The 1,311-nt window shown below is 64.8% G+C and overlaps 1 protein-coding gene across 1 annotated transcript in view; it reads right to left on the bottom strand.

Annotated features, from left to right (window-relative positions):
* Positions 1-1,311, bottom strand: part of GRIK5 (glutamate ionotropic receptor kainate type subunit 5) — an 11,597-nt gene that overhangs the window by 6,596 nt on the left and 3,690 nt on the right. Inside the window, exons 9-11 of the mRNA XM_014527424.1 lie at positions 1,217-1,311; positions 997-1,104; positions 248-436 (exon numbers count right to left, since the gene is read on the bottom strand). The exon at positions 1,217-1,311 is cut by the window's right edge and continues 4 nt beyond it. Coding sequence (XP_014382910.1) covers positions 248-436; positions 997-1,104; positions 1,217-1,311 — 392 coding nt within the window. The remainder of the gene's footprint in view (positions 1-247; positions 437-996; positions 1,105-1,216) is intronic.

Raw genomic sequence — 1,311 nt, 5'->3', positions numbered from 1 at the left:
ACTGCTCCACCCACTCCTGCCACCCCCTATTGGTTCCACCCAACCTGTGCTCCTTATATGGGGCCCCCGCCCCCCCTCTACTAGCTCTGCCCATCCCCCAGTGCCCCCTACTGGCCCACTGCACCCCCAGCTCTGCCCACTCCTACCACCCCCCATTGGCTCCACCCACCCTGTTAACTCCTTACATGGGGCTCATCCCCCCCTCCCAGCGTCCCACTCTGGCCCCACCACCGCATGGGCGGCCTACCCGGTTGATGAGCTCGCCCACCATGCCGGTCCAGGAGCCGTTGGGCTCGGGGGCGCCATAGAGCCCGTCCTCCACCAGGCGGATGCGGAAGCGGAACTTGAGGATGTCGGCGAGCTCACGCAGCATGTCCACGCAGAAGCCCTCGTACTCGGTGCCCGCGCCCGCCCGCCGCATCACGTACGGGTTCTCCTGCCGGCAGGGGGGTGGGAGTGAGCTTCCTCCTGACAGGACCAAGGGGCTGCAATCTTCCCCACAACAATGCCCCGAGCTTCCTTTGGACAGTGTCCTGGGGTTGTGAGCTTCCCCCTAACAGTGCCCTGGGGTTGTAAGCTTCTCTCCAGTGGTGCCCTGGGATTGTGAGCGTCTCCCTGACAGTGCCCTGAGGCTGTGAGCTTCCTCTAAACAGTGCTCTGGGGTTGTCAACTTACCCCCCAAAAGTGCCCTGGGGTTGCGAGTTTCCCCCAGCAGTGCCCTGGGATTGTGACCTTCCTCCTAGCAGTTCCCTGAAGCTGTGAGCTTCCCCGCAGTGGTGCCTTGGGGTTGTGAACTTTCCACTAACAGTGCCCCAGGGCTGTGAGCTTCCTCACAACAGTGCCCTGAGGCTGTGAGCTCCCCCCAACACTGCCCTGAGGTAGCAAGCTTTCCCCTAACGACCTGAGGCTGTGAGCTTCCCACCAACAGTGCCCCAAGGCTGTGAACTTGCCTCCTGCTCTGCCCAACTCCCCGCTCCCCGCCCCCCTGGGGCTCACCAGGATGGTGGTCACAACGAGGGTCTTGTTGGCCAGGGTGTCAGGGGCATCCAGGGCAAGCGAGGTGGCATTCATGGCCAGCGTCCGGTTCGAGTACCACACGCCCACCTGTGGAGGGGGGGGCACAGGCTGTGGGGGGAGGGCCTGGGGGCCCCCAGGGGTGGTTTCAGGGGTCCAGGGAAGCCTGGGGAGGTTCAGGAGTCCCGGGGGGGGGTCTCACCTCGCGGTGCCCATCGGGTGCTTTCTCCAGCACGCGCAGGGTGTAGTTCGTGCCCTGCCCCTTGCTGTTGAACTCCACGCGCCCCGTCAGCCCGT

The sequence above is a fragment of the Alligator sinensis genome, unplaced genomic scaffold, assembly GCF_000455745.1.
Source record: "Alligator sinensis unplaced genomic scaffold, ASM45574v1 scaffold1575_2, whole genome shotgun sequence".
NCBI classification, from domain to species: Eukaryota; Metazoa; Chordata; order Crocodylia; family Alligatoridae; genus Alligator; species Alligator sinensis.
Note: the sequence above shows the minus strand (reverse complement) of the source record. Positions and strands in the feature narration are given on the sequence as shown.